This window comes from Podarcis vaucheri (genome assembly GCF_965113315.1).
Source record: "Podarcis vaucheri genome assembly, chromosome: 10".
Taxonomy (NCBI): Eukaryota; Metazoa; Chordata; class Lepidosauria; order Squamata; family Lacertidae; genus Podarcis; species Podarcis vaucheri.
In genome coordinates this window covers 56,902,642-56,925,161 of record NC_138748.1, presented here as the reverse complement: position 1 = coordinate 56,925,161, position 22,520 = coordinate 56,902,642, and the positions used below count along the sequence as shown (strand labels likewise).

Below are 22,520 nucleotides of genomic sequence, written 5' to 3'. Positions count from 1 at the left end.
TCCTTTGTCTCCTCAAACTGCCTGGCTATGATCGCCCAGTTTAGCACAGCAAAGACTAGACCCAGGTGCAGCTCCCTGGCCAGCATGCCCAACAAAAGCAGCTTGCAGTGGTGCCAGACAGGCCAGTGCAGAGGGCAGGGGGTAGCTGGGTACATTTGTCCTGAGCTTTGGAGGCCTGCTGGACTTACACTGTCTTGCCAAGAATGTGCCTCCCAGCCGACCAGGGACTTAATGGGTGAAACGACCATGGGTGAAGCACCCATGCCTGTGGACCTGCGTTACTGCATACTAGTGTGTAGTGTCAGATCAGATTTGGTGCCCCTGCCTCAGTGGCACATCGTATGAAAAAGGCTCCTTCCCTGTGCCTCAGACAAGCCTTGCATGGGCCTGTTGCCAGACGTCTCTTCATGCACTGTGGACTGGCTGCTTAGTTTAGTGAAGGCACACAAACATAGCTCTGGTTGTCCTGGAACTTCAGAGTTTTCTTTTTTTAAAGGAGGTTGGCCAGAATGATGCCTGGGCAGTATACTGGACAGTAGCATATTACGCGTTGGCAGTGAGACCTTATGGAAGCGTGAGCCCTCAGCAATTTACTAGCCATGCAGACTCCTGATGCCAGCCCTGCTGTAGCCATGGTACAGTATATGTTTAGAACCTAGACTGCATGAAAATGGAGTTTCACATTCTCCAAAAATACAGAGATAATCTTGCTTTATTTTCCACTCAACAAAAATTCAGTGTCTGCTCTTGCTTCAGCCACAGTAGGGCAATTTGGATGAAGTGTCTAATACGACCCTGGCAAACAGGATTGTTAGTTTAGGAAAGGAGGCGTTTTCTACCTCAAAATGGGAAAGCAGCTGTGTTATGACAAATGAGCTGGTATCTGGGCCTAATTCTTCATTGAAAAGGCCTGTTTCATATGTTATGTTTCTAGTGCATATATACAGAGCACATGTTAAAACAGGGGGGGGGGGGGAGAGGAATACTGTAAATGTGTGCTTAGAAAAATGCATACGGTGATTTAAAAGAAATGTATATACCAGAAAGCCAGTGTTCAATTGGTGCTTTAAAATCACATTTCATCACCTGTAACATTTGAAACAGCCCCCAATTTTGTCGTTTGTCTGCTTATGCTTTGCACTAATTTACTTAGGTGGCTTTTATTCTGTCTTTAAAATTATGCATTTTTAATTGATTTTAGGAAAAGACTGATGTGGAAGGAACACTGTTTGTTTACACAAGGTGGGAATTTTATTAATTTTGATATCAGTGTTTTAAATTCACACCATTCTCATACTACAAAACAGAAGCACAGAAAAGTGATATCGTTGACTGGATCAAGAGGTACAAGTTTTTGAATTGCATGAAACTCTTCATCACTTATGAAGGTTGAAAACATAAATTGGAAATTAAAGATACTTGGTCTGATGTTAACATGATAAGTGTAGAATTATTATTATTTTTTTAATACTGCAGATTGATGAACCTTGATGAAGAGAGTGACTCCCCATACCTTTCTCCTAAGATAATAAGGCAGTGAAAAACTTATAACAAGGTGTAAGGAGGAGGTTTCTGTGCAGACTAAACAAAGTATCAGGCAAATATTTCCGATGTCAAAGTTTTATGATACCGCACCCTCTTTTAAACTTACTAGATCTTCCTTACAAATAATATTTAGAACTTTTTTATATATTTCCTATATATTTTTTAAAATGAACTAAATAATAATAAAAATAAGAACAATGTGAAACACAAGCTTGCTACTACTAGTAGTAATAAATTGTAATTGTTTAGGGTTTTGAAAGTGCTAAAAACCCTGTAGGGAAGGTCAGTACAGTCGTACCTTGGTTTTTGAACAGCTTAGTTCTTGAAAGTTTTGGCTCCCGAATTCCGCAAACCCAGAAGTGACTGTTCTGATCTGTGAACTATTTTTGGAAGCCGAACGGCCAATGGGGCTTCCACAGCTTCCGATTGGCTGCAGGAGCTTCCTGCAGCCAATCAGAAGCCACGCTTTGGTTTCCGAACATTTTGGAAGTCGAACAGACTTTATTGTGTTGTTGTTCTTGTATAGCCTAAAGGCAGTTGAGACCAAGAAAACAGGGCTTGCCTACAGAGTAATACCTGGCAAGTTGATTCCAGAGATTTGAACCGAATATTTTCCAGTTCAAATTCATACATTCCACAATTCAGACTGTTAAAAACCACTTCAGACTGTCAAAAAGTAAAATGAGGAACAGAGATAAGAGAGTATTTTTTCTGCATCTATTTCTGGAAACCATTTTATAAAGACAGTTTTATTTATAACCTGCTGGTGCTGCAAGTTAGGGGAGAAATAAGTGTGTTTTTTAAAATGTTAAAAGTAAGCCTTCTGTTAGGAATAAAAGTAAAATGAACTGAACAAACGAATCTTATAATTCTCTGATTATCATCATGTTTGCTGCTTTCTATCACTTCCACCCTTTGTTTCATTTTCTGTCACCTCCCTTCCTGTAATGCACATTCCTTGTGGCTTCAGGGTACAGAGACATCCTTAGAGGACTACCAAACTTGGAATGTCTCCCACACGTTAAGCCAGTGTCTTTTCACTGGTATCAAACACAGTTCAAAATTGGAACATTCTACATGTACCCATTTTAATAGCCGTGTGTTGAAAAGGTTAAAAAAGGCAAAGGTTAAAAATGGGAATGAAGGCCCTCTGTGTAACGAATTTCCTTAGTGTGCCCATTCTTGCTTCATCATAAAAAGGAAGTTATAATGTAAAGAGTGCAACTAATACGACACTGTTAAAGTGGAGCAGGCCTCTGATGGTTAAAGTGTACGTTTGGGCACAGTGCTTTGTATGCACAAGAGATTCAGATATTTTTTAAAACTGTTCTTTCATATATTAGTTTTTAACTAGCTGAGCTCTTGTTGGGAGCACTGTTGCTTAGCCCTCACAAATTGTTATCTTTTGTATTTAAATAATAATAAGGTAACTGCAGGTAAACTGCAGAAGCAGTGAATTAAAATAAGATATGTAAATTTCTAAAGTAGTAGAGGAGGATATTGATTATAACAGTGAGAGGGTGCCGTTCTAAGAGGAAGAGGTGTCTGATCTGTACTGAAGTTGGTAAAAAAATAAAAATGCTGCCCCCCCCCCAAAGCCAAGTCTTTTCTTAGGCTTTCAGATACTTTAGTAAAAAATATAGCCATACCTGTAGAACAAAGTGTTTTAAAATATAATTTCATTCAGTTATTTTTCATTGACTGTGGAGGGCTTTATTTCTGATCGTTTTTCAGATCAGCTTCACCGAAGTATGGATTCACTATTATGAATAGGCTGAGTATGGAAAATCGGACAGAACCCATAACTAAAGATCTGGATTTCCAGTTGCAGGACCCTTTTCTGCTTTACAGAAATGCCAGATGTGAGTAACACTTTCGTGCATTAACTAAACTCATTCTTGGGGTTGAAGTATGCTTCTTCCAAGCTGCTTCTTGAAAATTTCTGTGGAAATTTTCAAAACTTGAAAAAGTAGTTTTAAAGTTTCTTACTTTTCAAGAAAGCAGTTGAAAATCCTGGATTGGCTGCACTAGCGAGTTCTCCAAGGGAAACTCCATATCCAGCTATTCCTTGAAGAGACTTGCAAAGAGTCGACCAGTGGCACTTCAAAGCACTGCAGAGGGTTATTTGCAAGCACCCAGGATGGTGCTTTGGTGTCCTGACTTTTGCTAGGACTTCAAAGCGCTCCATCATTTGATGTCATTGTGATGTCAGGTGACTGCTGTGAGAGATAGGGTATATAAGGATACGGCCCATAGCCAGATCCAGTTCTCCATCCCTGTTGTATAGCAAGTTCCAGGGTTCTCTAGCACAAGCAAGAAATGGGTATGTTCATACAGGTGGGCTCAATAACTCCCATTGAGATATGTGATAAGCTCATGTTTATAGCAGCAAGGGTTTAATCAGTGGTGCTGATAGCTTTCTAGTGGTCTCAGTTTATAGGTATTTGTCTGAAGGATTTTTACTCTGCTCTTCAGCTGATAAAGGTTCCCATTTGTCCTGTGCCTTGGCTGCCTTCTAACACTGACGAGGCTGGATGCCTCAGGCTGCTGATTTTGGATGTCACAAAAGGGTATCAAATTGTTAGTTATTCTAATAATAATAATAATAATAATAATAATAATAATAATAATAATAATTTATTATTATCAGTAGTAGTAGTAGCCACGTATTTTTACTGCCAGGAAAAGGTTCTAATGGGATTTTCTGCCTCGGGTGCCAAAATAACTTTGCTGGCCTTGGGTACTAGGCCCTCTGACTTGTCGGGGTGTATGGGGTGCAATTTATTCCTCCTCAGGGAGGAAAATGTCTTGAGCCAGCCTTTATCGTGACAATGAAATTTCGTTAGTACACCAGCCATGTGTCTTATCCAGCAACCCAACCTACAGAATAGTCTGCATGAGTCATGAGCAGGCTTGCCAAAATAATGAGACAAGCGCTAGTTTAGAACCCCATGGTGGGAAAAGCAGTGACAGGGGCATTTGGGCAGAGAAGAAGCAGGGAGTGGAAAAAGTATATACTCCCCCCCCCCCCCCGCTTCAAATTTCCCTGTCCCATGCCTGCCTGCTGACCTGCCTGCCTTTTAATGTGGCATTAGGGCTCGTTTAAACAACATTTGCATGTAATTTGTAGTTAGTAGTTCTTTATGTAACACTAGCATCTAGCAAGCCTGAACAGCTTGTAGTTCTGTTGTGCTTTCACAAATGCATATTAATAAACAATCCATCTGCCTAAGAGATTACAGCATTCTCTAGGTTTTAAATACCAAATTAGACTCATAGGCATAACAAACACTTGAAGAGGATGAGAAAAGCTAGGTTGTTTTCTGTTGTGTTTGTACACATATGGGTTACCCACACCATATAGTGATATCAAGGACTGATTTTTCTCTTCCAGTTCACATGTTGGCCTTGAGGAAATGTGGTGTCCCAAGAACTCTTTAGAAAGCAGGGATTCTGTACACTTGGGAATCGGAGCACTTTTGGACATGGAACCAATGCAGATGCAATCTTTATGCTCCCTCTTTCCCATAGTTGAATGCCTGTGGGAATGCATGATTTGCCCTCCACAAATCTCCTCTCCTCTCTTGGGCAGAAATGCTACCCTTGCTCTTAATCATGGTTAAAGGAATTAAGCACTAATCATAAACAGGGATCAGCCTGGATTTGAAACCATACAGCGAAGGTAGTCATATAAATAAGACCATAAGTTATTAACCTATTGCAGCTGGCACAGGAAGGATGGAGAGCAGTAGCAGACAGCATGGTGGAATGGCACTTCTCATCCGACCTGTCAGTTTCATTGCTGCTGCTTACAGGAAGTAGAGGGGGAGGGAAAAGGTCCATTGTTGGAGACAAATCTGGCACTCCTGCTGGTGAATTTGCAACACACTGAACTGGCTTCCACCTTGTTTCCTCCCCCTCTACCTCCCTTTAAGCATTGGTGATGTGACCAACTGGAGGTTGAGTCAGTCACCATAACCATGCTGACCTCAACTGATGAGGAGCTCTGCCCCACTTGCAATAGCTTGATGTGTGTGTCAAAGGGTAGTGTTTAAATATAAGGCTGTTTGGTTGGTTGGTTGTAGTAGTAGTAGTAGTAGTAGTAGTAGTAGTAGTAGTAGATGACAGCATATTTAAACAGCAAACTATTCCGCAAAATAAAGTGAGATGCCTTAAGTCAATTAGTGAGCAAAATAATATAAGACAGCAACATTGCATCACAGGAGGGCCAGAGAAAATCCTCCTCCAAAGCTAGAGGATTAAAAGAATACTGTCACCAATTCTCTATCTCACAATCTTAGTGGGTAAAAACCTGACATACTATGAGAAATAAAAAATAAAGAAACAGAAAGCTAGTGTTCCCAAACTAGAATAATACAGACTGCTCTTGACACCACCCCATGCCAACTATTAGTATCACAACACAAAGACTCTTAACTTTCTGCACTGCTTCCTGTCCCAACCATCCCATATTTAAATAGCAAAAGGAAAAAGAAGTTTGTGCCTCTCTTTGTCTTTAGGGACGCCTGCAATGCATTCTGAACCATTGCTTAACCTTCGTCTCCTCCTTACATCATGCCAGTGGCTATTGCAGCACTGTTCCTTCCTATGCTGCTGAACTAATGTGAGAATCCCTGGGCCACATCAGAAGAGCTTGTTTTGCGCCTCCTCCCCATGCTAGTGTTATCCCAGATTCCAGAGAGTGCAGCTGCTTACGGTGTTTCCTCCCTCACCCCTTTTTATGCAATGCTGGGCTTTACCTGAAAACCAGGGGCCATAATGCCTCCATCACAAGTGAATTTATAAGGTATTAACACCAATAGTTGAGAGCGATTGGGAAGGAAAGAGGAGTAATGTTTGCCAGCTTTGTAAAACAAGCCCTCAAAAGTTACTAGCCTTCAAACATTTTTACAAGTGTGCTGGGGGCTAACAAAGGCAGAAGAGAGAGACACATTTCTGCTGCGCTCTTTCAGCTGCCTGTTTCGTTTCACATTAAACACATAGGAAGGACAGAGGGCTCCATCCCTCCTTTCCCAGTCTGCTCACTTCCTTGTATGGAATTCCTGGTTGCCGATGGCTACCGAACTGATTCTTAAATGCAAGGCTGGGCTAAGGCATGTGAGACTTGGCTCAAATTAAGCTCTTATCTGCATAGCTTGGCATTACTGTTGTTCTGACTAAGTGTGCACATGTGCTGTTGCCATGGATAATCTTGGTGTCTTTTCCTGGAGCATGCAAGATCAAGGCTGAGAACAAAATAACTGCTACAGTTGTAGAAGAACAAGAAGTAGAAAATTCCTTCCCCTCTTTGTTCTGTAAAAAGCATTCATTTCTGTTCCTCTTGCTTGCCATCTGGGTAGGAACCCTGGACATTATGACACCCTTAACCAGCCAACATCAGCAGTGGTTTTTGTCTACCATGTCATCTGTTCCTCTCAAATCTTCAGTCTTCTCTAGATCTCGTTACAGTGGACTATGAATAGTTGTTATAGCAAGTCTCGTTATAAAAAATTAGGAAACAAAATGTTTTGAAGTAAAAGTATGATCCATCTGAGCTGAACTACTTTTTAAAGTCCCATTTGATTTCAGTAGGACAAAACTAGCCATGCATTGAACTTCCTCCCCCGAGATCAACGGGACTTGAAAGTGCTTGATTATAGCTCAAAATTCCCTGGGTGAAAATGTGATTGATAATTGAACCTGTTCACATCTCCATACGCATTGGATACTTGCTAAAATATGCTGACTATTCTAGTTCATACTCACATAATGGCCCAGTTCGGAATATATTATCTCAGCTCCTCCCTTCGTGGCATGAGCCAGGAAGTATCTAATTAACTACAGTGTTCATTTTTGTCTAAACCATGGGTTGTCATCCTGGTCGCTACTGCCCACTAGTGGGCGTTTCAGGATTCTGGGTGGGCGGTAGGGGGTTCTACGGCACAAGCGGAATCCTCCTTCCATTGAGCACTGGTGGGCGGTAAGGAAATTTTACCATCAAGAAAGATGCATTAGTGGGCGGTAGGTATAAAAAGGTTGACTACCCCTGCTCTAAACTGTGGCTGCCAGCTGTGTCTGATCTCTAAATTTCCAGCTTTGGAACAAGCTGGGATCTATGGTTGAGGATGCTACTTACTCCAAAGCTGGCAACCATAGTTTCCCAGTATAGATGGAACAAGAAATTGTGGTTAATTGCAGACTTTCTGGGTAGATGGTTGGCACTATGAAGGAGTGAAGGGGCTGTTTGCATGGGCAAAAGGCTTGTTCATATCTTGCCTTAATAAGCCACAGTATGATGGTCCAAACACAACTTTGCTTTTAAATACTTAAAATAATTGTTTGCTATTTTTCTTAAACTGGATGCTTTCCCCTCCCTGCCCCTCCAATTCAAAAGTAGTTCTATTCTAGGGGTAAATACACTTCATAACCTCAGCTGTAATCAGGCATAGATTCAATAATAGTTATTTGCTTGGACTAGCTAACTATAGCCTAGAAGCAAAATTAGTGCTTACTGTAAGAAAATTACCTCTTTATGCCCTTCCATTAAATTGGCTAGTACTTATATTCTTCAAATAACATTTTTTCTGTTGTATATTATTTTGAATAACATATTTTTGTATACATTTTAGCCCTGGTTAAACTATTGTGTGTAATATAAAAATGAGCACTTGATATATTCAAGCATACCGTAATTCTAGCAATAACAGAACTTTGAAAGTCAGGTAGGAGGACTAAACAACTAAATGAAACCCTAACCCTTCGCTTAGGCAGTATTTGAAGTCTGTTTGGTTTCATTATACATGTGTATCTGTAGGTATCAAATGAAACAGAGATCTGTTAGTAATGGCAAGGGACAGAACTTTTGCTCCTGGGAAGTAAAATACTTTCATGCTGTAAAGAGAAGTATTATAGTGTGGGTTACTAGTATATAATTTCCCTGAACAGGACCTTTACTTCAACTGTGTTGTGCAAACAATTATATATTTTTACAGTAGACTATCACAGAACTCTAAGTTGAAAAGTTCCAAAAGGTCTTCTAGATTAGTGGCTTACATATTCAGTAAATATTACATTATGGGTCTTATGGGCAGAAATAAACTGAGATGACATTGCAGGGCAAATTGAATAACGTGACATCAAACTGTTATAACAGTGTGCTCAGCCATTTCTATTATGCAGGTCTAAAAACCACAATTTTGCTACATGTTGGTCTGACAGCAAACTTTCCCCCCTGGTATAGAAACATAGATTTATAAATGTATGCTTTTAAAGAAGGAAGACCTGTTTCAGTATTAAGTCATGCACCAGCTGTACTATGTATTTTTATGTATAGACCATCATATGACATATCATATTTCATAGGGTGGCTTGCCCTTTGAAGAACCTCCTGATAATCTTCAGAAGAGCCTATTTTCCCCTAGAACACATATTTAAAGCTGCTGGTATAGAACCACTTTCCTGTTCTGAGGTAGAACTGTATACAAAGCAAACAATATCCACATTATACTCATTGCCTATAGATTTCTTGGAACTCTAGTACAAGTCTTCTCCATTGGATGTCTTATCTAAACTTTCAGCACATTTTGACCTAGGCTCCCAACACTTGTTGGAGAACCATTGATAGATCATTCTGATACACCAAAAATACCAATTCATTACAGTATCCATCTTCATTAATATTCAGTATTGTATCAGAGCAAAACTATGCCATGTGAGAAGAGGTGGAATGAAGTGCTTAAGATAACAATGCTATGCAGATTGTCAACGGCTGGTGCTGATTTTGCAATGATTCTCCACTCTCGGAGGTAAAATCTGAGGGGTGGTATGAGAGGCACTTCTTGAGTTTTCTGCTATTATGGATGGTTCCGAATTCATAAAAAGACTAATGCAGTACACTGTACAGTGCCAGAGGTTCCCTTTCTGGATTTCAAAACATAGACAGTACAGTTTAGTCTGGACATATTTTGTTGAGAAAATATGGCCAACTGTGGCCATATTGGACATTTCTTTGAGATAAGATAGGCCTTTCCAAGTAGACTGGACAGTTTTATTTGAAAAAGGAGACATTTGAAGTGGCTTACTGTTCTTGTTCCAAACTGTTATTATATACCCATTATGAGAGGTTCTGTATTCTGATTTTGTGCAAACATTTAAAAGTAATCAAAATTATTTGTGACCATGTACTGAGTAATTTTGAAAAATGAGAAATTAGAAAACAAAAATCTCTGACACAGTGAGCATTTGGAAACCAGTCTTGTTATCACAGTTTTAAGAAGCTAGACATCAGTTCTCTGCCAAATTATTTAGGCATATTTATTTCTGAAACTGTCTGTCTCTGTAAGTACTCTGGGAATTCTCAGTTCTAAAGACCTTTCTTATAAATTTAGAAATAGAATTTTAGAATATTTCACCTGCAGATACCAAAATATTCACTCTATTTTTTCAGATATCATAAGGTACAGTTATCTTTTCATTGAGTTTTGTATATCATGTTTATATGGGTCCTTACCTCCAGGTGTGATGTAGAAGCAACTGAGTTGGGTTTCATGGACCATCTTGCCAGTATACTTCACTCCAGGCTCCCCTGGGTGGTGCGTAGGAAGTGGACGATAAGCTGTAGTAGCTTGCCGAACAATGGTCTGAAACATCCTGTTCTTCAAAATGAAGTTTCACAGTCCAAACGGATAGATGGCAAAAGTGAACTCTTTGCGTGACAGTGACAATTTCATTAGAAGTATTCAAACCTAGTAGCTGGAAAATTTGCAAAAATTGTACAATTTTGTTAAAACTCCCAAAGGCAGACCGAAGGAAACCACTTTACAATCTGAGCGATATCTTGTGTGTCGCTCCTTGTTTTTTTCAGTTCTTCCCAGTCTTTTTCTTGCGGTCTGTGCCTTGTGCTTGCTTAAAATCCTTCTCCTCTGTTAGTTTTACAGGGAAAACTTGGACTGAGAAGTGAGGATAATGGGCTCCATCTGCCTGTCAGTTCATCACCTCCCTGAGTCATAGAGGTCTCTGGTTTTCATACATCACCACCACTGTCTCTGATAATGTACCCTTGTTTTGGAGGAATATGTCTTTCTAAAGGGGTTCTTGGACTTTATGGACTTCACCCAGAGAGAAATTTTCATCAAATGAGTGAATTACATATTTTTTTAAATGAGAACCAGGCCAATAGAGTTACAAAACGGTGATACACACGAGTCTTATACAGTGCAAGTTTGATGCATATTTTGCAGTGCGTATCTAGATTCTTTCATCTATATGCAATGTGATAAAGTGGTTGTTTCAGTGCCAGCCCTGAAAACTAGTCTTCTAACATTTTTCAGCAATTAAAAAATAACTCCCAGATAACATCTCCTTAAAAGGAAAGGAATGCCGTTTACCCCATAAGTATGCAACCTTTCCAGTGAAATTAATCTGAGATTGCAAATGGCTCCACAGACTGATGGGTGAATAAGCTTGTTTTTGTGTCTGGGATTGTAAATCATTCAGGGGCAGCATGCTTTAAATGATGGTGTTGCCTTAACTTTATATTCGGATACTATGCATGTGGTTAGTAGTCTGTCCCAGCCAGGAGACTGCCCTATTGTAAACATGCATTCCTTACTGGGTCACACAGTGCTCAAGATACTGTTGAAAACCCCACTCACTCCTATCTGTATTGCATTCATTTAAAGTGCTACTTTGCATTTCTGAGCCTGCAATCCTGTGGCATTTGAGCTATTTTTATTTTTTTAACGAAAGCAGCCAGGGCACTGTTAAGGGAACTTAAACACCATTATAGGATTATAAATCCCCTTTCTTCCAAGCAGAAGTTAACCACAGATTTCTTGAGCTAAAGAGAGATTTCCACTTTTGCTAATCAATCTAATTCAATCCATAACTTGTCACAAGAGATGGATTTAATTTGTTTTGAGGCATCTGGTTTAGGCAATCATTTTGGGATTGTGATATTTAAGTATGTAACAACTCTTGCCCATATAACATGTGTGCAGGTACCACCAGATTCAATAAACACATGCATAGGTGTGGTGTCATATGGGAGTCCTAATTTGAAATAGAAGTGAAGTGTGCTGCACTTAACACCCGTGAAGGAAAATGAAGAGCAAGCAGTTCAAAATGTATTCTTTTCTGATAAGGGAGGAATTGAGAACTGGTGCCATAAGGAGATGGCAGGTATATTTGGCCTATACAACACTACTGCACTCTAGTCAAAGGGAGAATTGCAGGGAGACTCTCTGCATTAGACAATAGGTCAGGAGTCCAGCAGATAAGTTGATATTATCTGGCCTCTTTTACAGCTTCCAAGATGGGTTTTCTTGCTGGTCTGGACAAACTGCTATTGAGTCTGACACTTTTAGGAATGCATTCTGCTCCAGTCCTTTGCCCTTTGCAGGTCATGTGGGGTACCAGTTCATCAAATGTGATATCCATCACATTTATATTTTCAAGTGAAGAGACTTCTCATGTTGATTTTTCTAGTTCTGTGTACCTTAAGGCATTTTTTATTTGACACTTTATGTTATGATAAAAATAAACAAATCGATTCATGCTTTGTATGGTTTTAAACTGTTGTTGAAAAAGTTCAGGCTTAACGGAGTGCATTTAAAAAAACCAACAACTATCCAGTTGTGTAGGAATACTAAAATATTTCCCTGGGGAGAGCTTTTGCTCAAAGTGCATTGGGATCCTTTCACTGAAGTTGTTCACTTGCACTATTTTGGACCCCACAACCACATTTTTATTGTGTTCATCTGTTGTGCTATCCCGTTGCGATTCTTTAGGACTCAGTATTGTTCCCATATTACGGATGTAGGAGGAGTACGTGAGGCTGAGATATGGTGGCTTTCCAAAGACTGCGTAGTAAATTCATTTCTGAGGTGAGATTTGAACCAATGACTTCCTGAATTCCAGCTCAAGCTCTAGGCCCCTTTGTTATACTAGCTTTCTTGCAGTTTTTAATTAGAATTTATTGCTGAGCATAAAGTGGACTAATAAAGAATTGAGAATATTGTTGAACAGTTGTCTGAAGTGGAGCTTAGTAGGTCTGTTCATAGGAGCCAATTCCTAGGGACCAAGGTCCCTTCGGGGGCCCCTCCCCCATAAAATAAATTTTGAGGAGGCTGGGCCTCCCCAAATTTGATGGGAATTGCCATTCAAATGGTATGGTATGCCACATCATCTGATCGGTTATGCAGGGCGGGGCTCCCCCCCCCCCCCCGGTATTTTATTCAACTTGGCATCCCTGAGTCTGTTCATATAATAGTCAAAGTGTAGCACAAGAAAAGCTGCATTGGAATAGTTTGCAATTAAGTGATTTGTGCACAGATTACCATTTTGAAGCGATTAATCATCCAAGTAATTTTTCTGAAGAACAGGAATGCGCAGAAATTTAGAATCGCATTGACAGACTGATACAGAAAATACATCAGCTCCATGTACAATTTCTGCTTAAGCACTCAGGCAATGCTTTTAAAAAGCCATTTCGCAAATTCAAAACATTATGTTAGAAATGAGCCTAAGATGAAGCAATGTTAAGTAATGAAGGTATACATTAAAAAAGAGGGAAGCAAAAACTGTTGGTGTATTTCACAGGTTAAGATGAATTGTTCTTGTCTGTAGTCTTCAGACTGCTCACTTGCACATTAATCCCATTGACTTCAGGGGCGAGCCTTGACATTAAACAGTGTATTTTGCCCTAATCCATTGAACAGCATGTGCAGCTAAGGCTCTTCATAAACCTTGGAAGGCAAGATAGTAAGCGCAAGCTGTTCTGCAGTTTGTAACAAGAAAGGACCAATTGCACGTGACAGTACTCAGTTACTGGGTCTTGGGTCACATGACACAAGCTGCAGCGCAGTCTTTCAGAATAGGAGATTGAACCCTAACCTTATTCACTGTCTTGTTCAAAGGCGAAATTGCATCCTTTCATTACTGAAAACTCATTTCTCAAGCTGCACTCTCATTTGTCAGCAAGTCTCTTATTGGAAAAACATGTTGGCTATACGCAGCAAGAGAAAATAAAGAATGCTTAGCTGGGGAAAAGTAGGAAACATTCTCTTTGTTGCTTGTTGAATTAAAAAAATGTCACAGGAAACATTTATGGTGATAAAATATGATGATGTAAATAGAATAAAAAATTGTGATGTAAATATGAAGTGCAAATTAAAACAATATTTAGGTAATTAAAAATAATGCTAGCCCTAAAATAACATCTCTGACTTGGCAAACAAGCTTAAGTTTATTGGGATGTGTTTGAATGCATTTGCACAAATTCAGCATTTAATACAGGCAAGTAAAGAATATATGAAACCCAAATCTGCAATTCCCAGGGGGAGAAAGTTCAAATTGAGAACTCCCAAAGGAGCGCCATGACAGCAAATGACCAATTGATCTTGTCTGGATGTACGCTTAATTTGAGGTGGTAGATTTCAGTTAGGGTCTCGTATGTACAGCATATGATTTACTGCAAAGCTATAGTCTCCTTTGAGAATTAGAGCGAGTGTATTTAATAATATTTCCTTGTAATTACTCCTGAGGTTGCTTTGCTTTATAAATTAGCCCCTGGGTGCTGAAACTAAGATAGAAATTACACCTTTGGAAATTGAATAGTGCATTGATGTGGTTGTATCTGGTTTTGATCTCATGAGGGCAAATTATAAATAGTGGAGACCATGCAAGACTTGTAGGGAAATATATTATGGTAATCTATGTGCCTGCAGGTGTGTTTCCACCATGAGTGGGGGTGGAATTATTCCTTGTTTGGGCAGGAAGATGCTGCAGTTTAGCAGGCAATAACTCAGTGCAACTGAACTCCATGCCAATTTACTTCATAGCAAACATATAGCACAGCCACCTAATTGGATTTGAGTTCCAGTGAAGTAACCTTCAAGTTAATGTGCTTAGGCACTTGATGTTCAAAAACCTAACTTTAACTATTGAGTGCACTTAAAATTGCATTCCAGAAGGTGTGACATCACGTTCTGTATTCAGATGGTCTGAGGACAAATGCTATTTTCACATTCAGCATGGAAATAAGTGCATATATCACTCCTTAATTTGGGACCTAAAATAGCTCTCATTATCACCTTCAATAGATTTTTCTGCTAAACACTTCTGGGGTGGGGCTTGTTGGCTTGTGCTTCAAGATTTAATTTCCTTTTTCTGTATAAAATGTGGACATATTGTCACAATGTAAAACCAACAACACCTCCTGAATTATGTATACAGGCGTCCTGGACCTACTACAATCTATTGTGTTAAATGCTTTATTTAGACAAGTAAAACAAAAATCTGGGACATTGATAGAAAATGTTCTGTAAAAATGGGTGCAGTCTTTTAAACATTGCTGCTATTTATAGTGATTATTTACCCCCAAATGTTCAGAACAAATCTCTTAGCAGACTTCAATTTTCAGTTATTCCAGGATTTCCAGTTTACCAAAGCGATGACAGAAGGGTAGACTGTCTTTCACTCCAATAACAGAAGGTTTATTACATTGCATATACTTTGTTCTCTCTATCAACATTCCCCAACTAATCATGTAGAAGACCACATAAGACCTGATCACTCTGAAAAGCACTCCAGAAAGTACCCCCAATTCCATTCCATTCAGATGGGTGAAAGTTGCCCATTCATTCAGGGCATTGGGGCTAGTTTCCAGCAGCCAGAGGTCCAAATTATGTGGGTTTTCAAACGTTAATAAAAAGAAATAAACGCAGGCCTCATTGATGGGGCTGCGGACAGTGTTGCACAAGTAGAAGTTGGAAGGACCTGGTGCGTTGGTACAGAGCCAGAACAGAAACTGGAAGGTATGGGGAGCAGCCAAATATTTGCATCATATAGCAACAGGGGGAAGGTAAAATGCAACTGTTTAAGGCTTACAAGATATTTTTGAAACCTTTACAAAGCCAGAGGGTGCTGGAAAGCATTGTAATGTGTTGTTCATTGTTTGTGTTTGATGTGCATTTACAGTGTCCATTTATGGAATTTGGTTTTATGATAAGGAAGAATGCCAAAGAATTGCAGAGCTCATGAAAAAGTAAGTGCTGGTGGTCAAAGAAGCCCTTTGAGGATTTTATTTGTGTTCTTTTGCATGTTATAGCATTGTTCATTATATTGAAACTGTTTAAGATTAACCCCCTTTATATTAACAGCATAAATGGGCTCAACTGATGCTGCGGTACTGTGCACACTTAAATAGCAGTAAGTCTTATTGAAATCAATGGGACTTACTTCTGAATAAAACTACATAGGATTGCACTGTGAAGCATATTTTAATTTGGACTAACGCATTTTGGAATTGTTCAACGAAAGTTTCCTTCATTGGGAGGAAAGTTCTTATTTGATAAAGACTGAGGAGGAAATAAATCACAGGCAAATGTCTGTAAATTGTAATTTTATTTTTATACTTTGCAATTTATTTTGTATAGTGTATTCCTATTGATCTCACTTGCCCTGGTATATGGAGAAGTATGCAACTTTATTTCCTACTTTTTTGAAATAGGACTGTTTGTAAGATTAACCTGCTGAAACAGGTTAGTGCCTTCAGTAAAACTTGGATTATACAATTAAGACAGGGATCATATACATTCAATAAAGGTTATAAATGTGCTTACTGTAGTATATAGAGATCAGTTCATAGTATTTTTTAATATATTTGTTTTATAATATCCAAGCACTGACAGATAGCATCTCTTTCTAAGTGCCCTGAATGATGAAATTCCACCATGGGGTGGATTAGCTAGGTACCAGTTTGAGGGATCCTATCTGGATTGCTGAGGTCAGAGGTCCTCCAGGCCATAATCTGAGGTGGCAGTGGCTCTTTAGGGTGTCAGACAGGGTCTCTCCCAGTCCTACCTGGAGATACCAGGAGTCAAACCTGGGTGTTCTACATACAAAGCAAATACTGTACCACTGAGGTAAGGCCCTTCCCTCTCTCTCTTTGGTAATCCTGTAGCCATCTGTGTGGTAATGGTAGCTAGGCCACTTGCAGAGGCATTCCAGTTATTCTGGTTCCCATGTTACTTTTACACTCGCTTTGTATCTAATGCCATGCTCTTGCAATTGGTTGTACATATGATATTTGGGCTGTAACTTTCTAAAGATACCAGGGTGGAGTCCAGTGTAGAATCTGGTGCAGGTATGCTCAATTTATCATCTAAATTCTAACTCTAACCAGATGCCTGCATCTTAGAGGATTTATCAGGGGAGTTAAATTTGCCTGGGCATAACAATGGACCAGCCAACCTTTGTTTTTGCCCAGTTACATTACAGTGTAATTACTGTGAAACGATCTACAGATTTACTTCTCCTGCTAGGCATTGATCAGGAAATTCCACAAGACCTGGAAATGGATGTTCAAAAGAGTCCATCTGCTGTAGAGAAAGAGAGAAGATGTTTCACTCTAGGAAAGTCAGAACTCCTCTTCCCCAGTATTATTATTTAGATATTTACCCCACACTTTATTATTATTTAGATTTTTACCCCACACTTTCCTCCAGAGGAGCCAGAGGGCAGCAAAACATATCAATACTAATACAATTAAACTTCTAAAAATATTTAAATACTTCTAAAAACAATCACCTACTGTTTTATCCTATCCTGACTCACATTCACACTGAAGTGCAATAGAAAACCATAAGCTACACGTTACTGCTTATTAGACATTACAGAAGTATGCACAGATCACAAATTTAGTTAACATTTCCCTAACACAATTTAATTGCAGCTATAGTCTTTTTGAAAAAAGAAATAGGCATGAAAGGAGCAGAGTAATTAAATTAAAAATCTCTAATATCTCCCCTTAGTTGTATTCCCCACCCCACCGCATTGGAAGTGTGCAAATGCTTCCCTCATGGGGAAATTTCTGAACTTTTTCTAGTGCTGTGATAGAATTTTTGAGATATACTGCACCTAATGTTCCAAATGTAGTCACACAGTAGATCTATATAAAAGTCATTGTAATATTGGTAGTTTTAGTTTCCATTCCCAATATTGACTTGTCTTTTTCACTTCCACTGCACAGAAAGTTGACATTTTCAGTGAACTGCCTACCACAACCTCAAGTTCTGTTTCTTGGGTTAGTTGCAGTCAATTCAGATCCTACATCCATATGTACAGAGTAGTTGTGTTTTGCCCCAGTGTGCATCACTTAGCTCTTATGTACATTAAATGTTGTGTGAAGCTTTCTTATCATTTACTCGGTTTGGAGCCAGATTCTTCTGGAACTCTTCAATTTCCTTTTGCATTTCACAGCCCAAATAACAAACTTTGCTATCTCACTGCTTACCCCTGACTTAAGAATGTTTGTGAATAAAAGGTAGCATTCCCAGTATAGACCCTTTGGGTAATTTATTGATAATTTTTCTCCTTATTCTAAACTGTTTAAAAGGTCTGCTTCCTTTTCTTAAGCAGTTATTGATCCATAAGAGGTTGATATGGCAGCAGTCATCTAAAACAAATTTTAGCATAGCTAACATAGTGTGTAGCCTGTGCAGGGAGTGGAAGCATATTGAGCCACGACCAATACATGATCCAGAGGAATAGGTCTGTTTGATCTGCTATAGCAAAAAGAAAGAAAGAAAGAAAGAAAGAAAGAAAGATAATCCTGTGTCACCTTAAAGGCTAATAAGACTATAAAACAGGTTTTGTTGTTCCTTGCTTTTGGTGGCGTTTGGGGCCCCATTATTTACAGATCTTCCCCCCTCCTTTCTGCTAACATAGAATACCCATCAAATATCCAATCAAAAGTAGAGTCCAAAGACTCTTGAGGATAAGAGTTGTGGGCTCCTGGATCACTGACCTCTATGAAGGCGGATTTTACATAAATCTCTTGCTGCAATGTTGAAAGAAGCAACACATTAAGCTCTCTGTCATCAGTGATTCGGATATCTGTTGTCACATGTTGTATTCAGCCCACAGTGAAATATCCGCAATCTTGATCGTTTGATGCCTGTCCTTAACTGCTTCCATGCCTGATCAGAAAACCTCTGTGAGCCTCAGCCTAGAAGGGGAGACTGACAAAGTTGACTTGTAGCCCATGAAAGCATCTGAGGAAAGAGAGTGGAGTGCCTTATATTGACAATCCCTGTGTGGCAGTGGTGCCTTTGTCATGGTGAACAACACCACAATGGTTAATATCAGGAGCAAGAAATAATTTATACAAGATTTCAGGAGAAGCAAGCTGTCATCTCAAACAACTGTACGTTATTGAAAGATAACTGTGGCTAATCAGCTCTCCCTGCAGTTTTTGGTGATTAAATGTCTCTCAGACTGCTAATTTTCTTCAGTAAAAGACTAGTTTGTGAGGATTTGTATGATTGTAAACCATGTTTAGTGGGTTATAATAGCAGCATTTCATCTAGTTAAAACTGCACTGCAGTTCAGCCAAGTGACTGTGTGTTAGAATTATCAGCAGTTTGCAGTAATTATAAAACAGCTGGGGCAGGAAATTGGTCATTTACTAGCAGTTAAAGACTTGTTTGTGTATATTCGCCACCCTACTATCACCAGCAATCATAAAATGAGCTGTGGTTTAATGTACTTCCCGGCCAGACGATCTGTGACTGTGTTAGGGATATTTAAGTCTTTTATGGCCCAGTGTGCACAAAATTTGAGAAATTATGTTATCAACCCAGGCAAACCCTTCTCCTCCAAAACAACAACCTTGGAACCATTTTTAATGTCTACTAAATGATTTGAAGCAGTTGGAATTGAACTCCATTTTCTCCCTCATTTTTAACTTCACCCTTCATTTCCAGTTTAACTCAGCAAGAACAACTGAAAGCGCAGCACGGGGCTGGCACTGGAATTTCCCCAGTAAGCCTGAATTTGGGTGACAGCAAAGAAGTGGATATCCTACGGATGCTCAACAAAGCCAAAGATGAATATACCAAGGTGAGGCTTATCCTGTATAAAACAATACCTGCAAGTATTCTTGGATGAGACTAGATTTATCTAGATGCACTACTGTCTGGGTTCAGACTTGGTTTTGGAACTGAATCAGCGTTGGTTGCTCTGATGGATGACCTTCATTGTGAAAGAGATGGGGAGCACTACTGTGTTACTTCTGCTCAATCTCTTGGTGGCTTTTGACACTATCGCCCACAGTATCCTGCTGGACTGACTCAGAGGGATTAGTATTGGAGGCACCATATTATGATGGTTCTGTCCTTACCTTCATGGCTGTGTTCTGAGAGTAGCACTGGATGAATACTCCCTGGGCCCTGGGCCGTGGGGTCCTGCAGGGCCCAGTGCTATTAGCATTTATACAAAGCCACTGGGGGCAGTCAGTAGGGGTTTGTGGGCAAGATGTCATCGGTACATGGATCGGGTGTCTGAGTGCAGTGGTGGGCTGATGAGGGCCAATGAACTATGTTTGAATCTTGAGAAAGCAGAGTCTCTTTGGTTGGGTAGCTCCCATGTTCAGAAGATAGACAAGTACTTGTTCCAGATAGGGTCACATTCCCTCCGAAGGAACAAAGAAAAACCCATTTTCATGATTGGTACTTAATTGTTTTTTCCCCTTTTATTGTACAGTAGAAAAGATTGTGTAGAAGACTGAAGTGGTTTCATTTTTTCTCTCTTTGTTAGAAAACATTTGTTTGAAGGATGAGTCAGTCAGTCCATGTCTGCTTCTTATTCCACCCCATCCCTCTATTTCTTTATCATAATTGGTTGCTAAGAAAATAATCTATCATAGAGAATTTTATGTTCGGAAGCCCTTTGAGATACAGGAATAGCTGTCCTCTCAAAGCTGGAGATCATGTACATTAAGCTAAGCAAAGGTGACACATTTTACAGTTTTATTTGCATCAAAAGCCACTGCACATCAGGACCACCACGCTTCTCAAAATAGCTATTTTACATTTTATCATTTTGTGACTGAATTCCATGTGATGGAATCAGCTTTTGTATCCTGCATAGACCCTCTTTGCACTGCAGTTTGGGATAATCACTAAGCAAAGAAACATGAAGTCCATTACTGGTTTTCTCAATTGCTGTTGTACTGATTATTGCTGCTGCTGCTTGTTTCAGTTGAGATAACTGCTTTTTATTTTTCTTAACTTTTGTATTATTATTTAGCTTGTGCTTTTTATCACTTCACATTCTCTAGTGATGTTTAGTAGAACAGCAAATGAAAGTATAAAGTATTTATAATTCAAATAAATACTATCCACCAGTCTAACCTGAAGCTAGATACACTCCCTTCCTTGCTGGTGTCGATGTCTTCCATTCGAAATCCTGTAAAGCCGCTGCTAGTCAAGACACACAATTGTGAGTTAGATGGACCAATGGTCTAAAGCAGATTTCAAAGAAAAGATATTTATTCATACTAATAATGGCGCAGGCTCAGCAGCAGGCAATTAGTCCAGAGGTCATGATTCCAAAGTACATGTGGAAGGCAAGAGATGCAAAAGTGAACAGAAGCAACAGAGATGTCCTACGGTTGTCACACCACTCGTGCCTAGCTTTTAAATACAAGGCAGGGTGAGATCACTCTCAATACACTCTCGCCTCCTGATACTGCATTCAGATATGTGCTTAGCCTGGGCGGGTGTGTCTGATCCCACCTACAGAGGTGGTGCCTTCTTCTCTGTGACAAGACCCTTCTGACTCCGTCTTCCCCACTGAGTCCTCCTGCTCAGCCCCTCCCCCTGACTGGTCAGGGTCCTTCTCACTCCCCAATGGGACTCTGCAGCAGGAGCAATGAAGAGAGCCGGCACATCTCTCCCCCGCCCCAGTACTACATCTGGAGTCACAAGGAGAGGACCTCCATCTTCCATTCCTGGGCACCAACCTACAAGGCCCCCCTCTTCTTCTTTCTCCTGATCCTCTACCGCCTGGGGTTGCCCAGCCATACCAGATCCTGATGGAACTGAGAAGTTTATTTATTTATTTTGTGGGCCAAATGGTTGTTTTTAATTTGCCCAGTCTTCTGCAGCTGGTTTTTAACTGTGTTTTATTCTGTTGAATTTTACTGGTGGCTATGATTCTGGGTCCCCCCCTTGCTATTCTACTATTTTATTATGTTACATTTCTTTTATTATGATTTTGAATATGTTTGATGTCTCAAGAGCCTTGTCAGGAACAAAAATCCACTGTTCTATCAAATGTCATGTGCTATCTGGATAACCTGAAGCCACTGCTGTTTTTGTTTTGTTTTTCTAATGTTTTTTACCCTTTTAAATCTAAGTCTAGCCTTTAGTCTGCATGAAATATAGGTTAAGAGCAGAGTGAAGAGACGATTAGAATGGAAAATGATCTGTATAAAATCCCTCGTATGGATATTTCCTGCACTTATATTGCATGTGGCTCATGTTCCAAGAAAATCCAATTGTCTTTCCTTCAGGTACCCTTGATCCTCATGGACATTTGTCAATTTGTCAGTTCTGTTTTCTCTTCTCAAGTTTAACTGTACTGTATTCTTTTTTTCATGGTGATGGAGAGATTGAAAATAAAAATTGCTTTCTATAAAAAGAATTAATGTAGCATTACTTTTGTTTGTGTGTTGCAGTGTAAAATGTGCTCAGAGCCAAAACAGATAACCAGTTCTTCTGCTATATATGACAACCCCAACCTGATCAAACCAATCCCAGTGAAGCCTAGCGAAACTCAGCACCAGTGTATTCCTCAACAAGTCCAGGTATGCTATTGTATTTACTTTCTTAACCCTAAGCTTCTGAGTTTAGAAGGCTTATGAGTCTGTGTTAGGAGCCTTTCTGTGCAATATAAAAATATTACCTTGCTGGGTGAACCTCTGCCATCGCATCCAGTTTTGCTCTCAACCCAGCCATGATCCACAATTTCATTACCCTGGTGTGGTGGTATGTATCTTTACCACAGGTAGTCACGCTGCTTTTTGGAACTCATTTTTAAATAAGTCTGGATGAGGGCTCAAGTATATTTGGCTGTATGCATCAGTAAAGCACATAGCTTTCAGAAAACAATTACTACAAAATAAACAACAT

At 39.6% G+C, this 22,520-nt stretch overlaps 2 protein-coding genes across 22 annotated transcripts in view; one reads left to right on the top strand and one right to left on the bottom strand.

The window, feature by feature from the left end:
- Positions 1-10,456, bottom strand: part of CACNA1C (calcium voltage-gated channel subunit alpha1 C) — a gene marked incomplete at its 5' end in the record, with an annotated part of 519,781 nt that extends 509,325 nt beyond the window's left edge. For 12 of the 14 annotated variants that reach the window (XM_082240308.1, XM_082240339.1, XM_082240338.1 and 9 more), the window contains one exon: positions 10,055-10,455. In XM_082240308.1, coding sequence (XP_082096434.1) covers positions 10,055-10,193 — 139 coding nt within the window. Of the gene's footprint in view, positions 1-10,054 lie in introns of all 14 variants that reach the window. The other 2 variants (XM_082240319.1, XM_082240340.1) reach the window with 1 other exon arrangement.
- DCP1B (decapping mRNA 1B) overlaps positions 1-22,520 on the top strand; it is a 35,755-nt gene that overhangs the window by 1,516 nt on the left and 11,719 nt on the right. For 3 of the 8 annotated variants that reach the window (XM_082240525.1, XM_082240530.1, XM_082240528.1), the window contains exons 2-6: positions 1,202-1,242; positions 3,280-3,407; positions 15,523-15,589; positions 19,311-19,446; positions 22,067-22,195. In XM_082240525.1, the coding sequence (XP_082096651.1) occupies positions 1,202-1,242; positions 3,280-3,407; positions 15,523-15,589; positions 19,311-19,446; positions 22,067-22,195 (501 nt within the window). Of the gene's footprint in view, positions 1-496; positions 636-1,201; positions 1,345-1,451; positions 1,598-3,279; positions 3,408-15,522; positions 15,590-19,310; positions 19,447-22,066; positions 22,196-22,520 lie in introns of those variants that run through there. The other 5 variants (XM_082240526.1, XM_082240527.1, XM_082240531.1 and 2 more) reach the window with 4 other exon arrangements.